Source organism: Psammomys obesus, unplaced genomic scaffold (assembly GCF_907164565.1).
Source record: "Psammomys obesus unplaced genomic scaffold, mPsaObe1.curated_primary_1811, whole genome shotgun sequence".
Classification (NCBI taxonomy): Eukaryota; Metazoa; Chordata; class Mammalia; order Rodentia; family Muridae; genus Psammomys; species Psammomys obesus.
Window position 1 is genome coordinate 447,696 of NW_026590623.1, and position 1,870 is coordinate 449,565.

At 54.2% G+C, this 1,870-nt stretch overlaps 1 protein-coding gene across 1 annotated transcript in view; it reads right to left on the reverse strand.

Moving 5' to 3' along the window:
* The window catches only part of LOC129677372 (melanoma-associated antigen D1), a 7,277-nt gene extending 5,969 nt beyond the window's left edge, over positions 1-1,308 (reverse strand). Inside the window, exons 1-2 of the mRNA XM_055608026.1 lie at positions 1,092-1,308; positions 451-524 (exon numbers count right to left, since the gene is read on the reverse strand). Coding sequence (XP_055464001.1) covers positions 451-495 — 45 coding nt within the window. The 5' untranslated portion in view covers positions 496-524; positions 1,092-1,308. The remainder of the gene's footprint in view (positions 1-450; positions 525-1,091) is intronic.
* Positions 1,309-1,870: the final 562 nt, after the last annotated feature.

Sequence of the window (1,870 nt, forward strand, 5' to 3'; positions counted from 1 at the left end):
GGAGGAGGAGGAGGAGGAGGAGGAGGAGGAGGAGGAGGAGGGAGGAGGAGGGAGGAGGAGGAGGGAGGAATTGAGAAGGATAAGCAGAGAGGGTGGAGGGGGAGTCTCGCGGCGTAGAGAAAGGGAGGGTGGAGGCAAGAGGTTGGGGGATGGGGCGACAGACTGCTCTACACGCGTCAGGGTTACGGAAAAAAAAATGGTTCCTTACCCTACCCGCATTCTCTGGGCAGATTGCCCTGACTAACAGGGTCTCCCCTCTCTCTAAGCAGGGACCGATGGCTGAAAAGGGACGCCCCTCCCCCCATTCGATAAACGGTAGAAATTTGAGAGCCAGCGGAGTCTAGGCCGGAAGGGCAAAATCAGATCCTGCCATTTGCGCGGCCACAGGGGCTAGGGCTGGGCGTAATCTGTCAGTAGGGAAAATGGAGGAATGGGTAGCGGGGTTCTCACCTGGAAGTCATGGAGGCCTGCACCACCGTCCGGTTTCTGAGCCATAGCTCTTGTCTCTCTGGCAAGAGCAGAGCCTATGGGGGTGTGGGAGAGGAACTAGGCATTATACTACAGAAGGAAAATACGTAGGCCCGAATTGTGTGTGCGTGTGTGGTTGGATTCTGGGGGCGGGGAAGGTGCTGGGTATCTGGAGAAACGGGCCTAATCGGAGCGGGAAAAGTAAACGGGCGTCCCGATGGACAATGTAAAACGTCCAGGAGCTGACACGGAAAAGCTTCAAATCTGAGTTCAGAAATCAGATTAAGAACCCTGAGGAATGCGGTAGTTTTCGGGGACGGGGGGCGGTTAGCCGGAGAGATTTGCTTCCGGAAAGTTGAATTAATTAAGGTTTTGAATTAAGAAGAATCGTATAACGGATCAAGGTCCAGAAATCGGAGGATTCTGTGAAGGAATTGGATAAAGACTCAGAGAATGAAAGGGAGGAGGGGGGGTGTTCTAAATTAGAATGGGTCGGAGCGGGTATGAATCAGGGCTCAGGCAGTGGAGGGGTTTCTAAATCCAGGGTAAAGGGATTAGGATAAAAGAATGGGGGAGGGGCGCCGCACCAGGGGGCAGATGCCCAGTCTGGGGGCTAATCTCACCTTGCCTCAGGCCCCAACCCCAACCCCCTCGCTGTTTCCCTTCTTCACGATTCAGAGGATCAGGATAGCTGTGCTCAGCTCTCAGCAGCCGCACTCTTTCCTTGTCCAGGAGAAAATGCCAGCGAGGCAGCTCGGGCGACCCCGCCTCTTCGCCTAATATACCACCCACCGCCTCAGGAAGGCCCGCGCATGCGCAACAGCTAACTGTCCAAATAAGAGTGCCGCTTGCTTTCCCAACAAAAGCTTCGCCCTGGAGACCTTGTCGCGCATGTACACTTGAACGAGATCCCGCCTCTTTGCCAACACACTATCCCACCGCCAACCAGGTTGACAGTGTACAAAGGTTCCTCCCCCTTCTTCCTATGCACCCACTCCTCCAACAGATGCGCAGCGCCTTTTGGTCCCACCTCCTTGCCCAACACTCCAGCCCCCAACCTTTATCCGCAATGCGTCTCTACTCAGTCCCTCCCTTTTTCCCGAGGCCTCTCTAGCCAGGTCAGAGACTACCGCCCACCTCTTGCTTAGGGCCTCTTAGGTAGGCCTCTGCGGGGGGTCTCATTTAGCTACATGCAAGGCCCCCCTGCTGAGTTCACCCACTTTGCAACGCAGAAACCTTATAAGCCATGAAAAATACATTCCGTAGGTAGCAAAGCAAGCGTCAGCTAGGGGAATCTCTAGATTTCCTCTCACTAGACTCAAAAAATTAGCTCTTCTCTGGCTCTTTTTGCAGTTTTTGCTATGGAAACATTTCGTGAGGGTGGGTCAGAGATAGAAGGGAA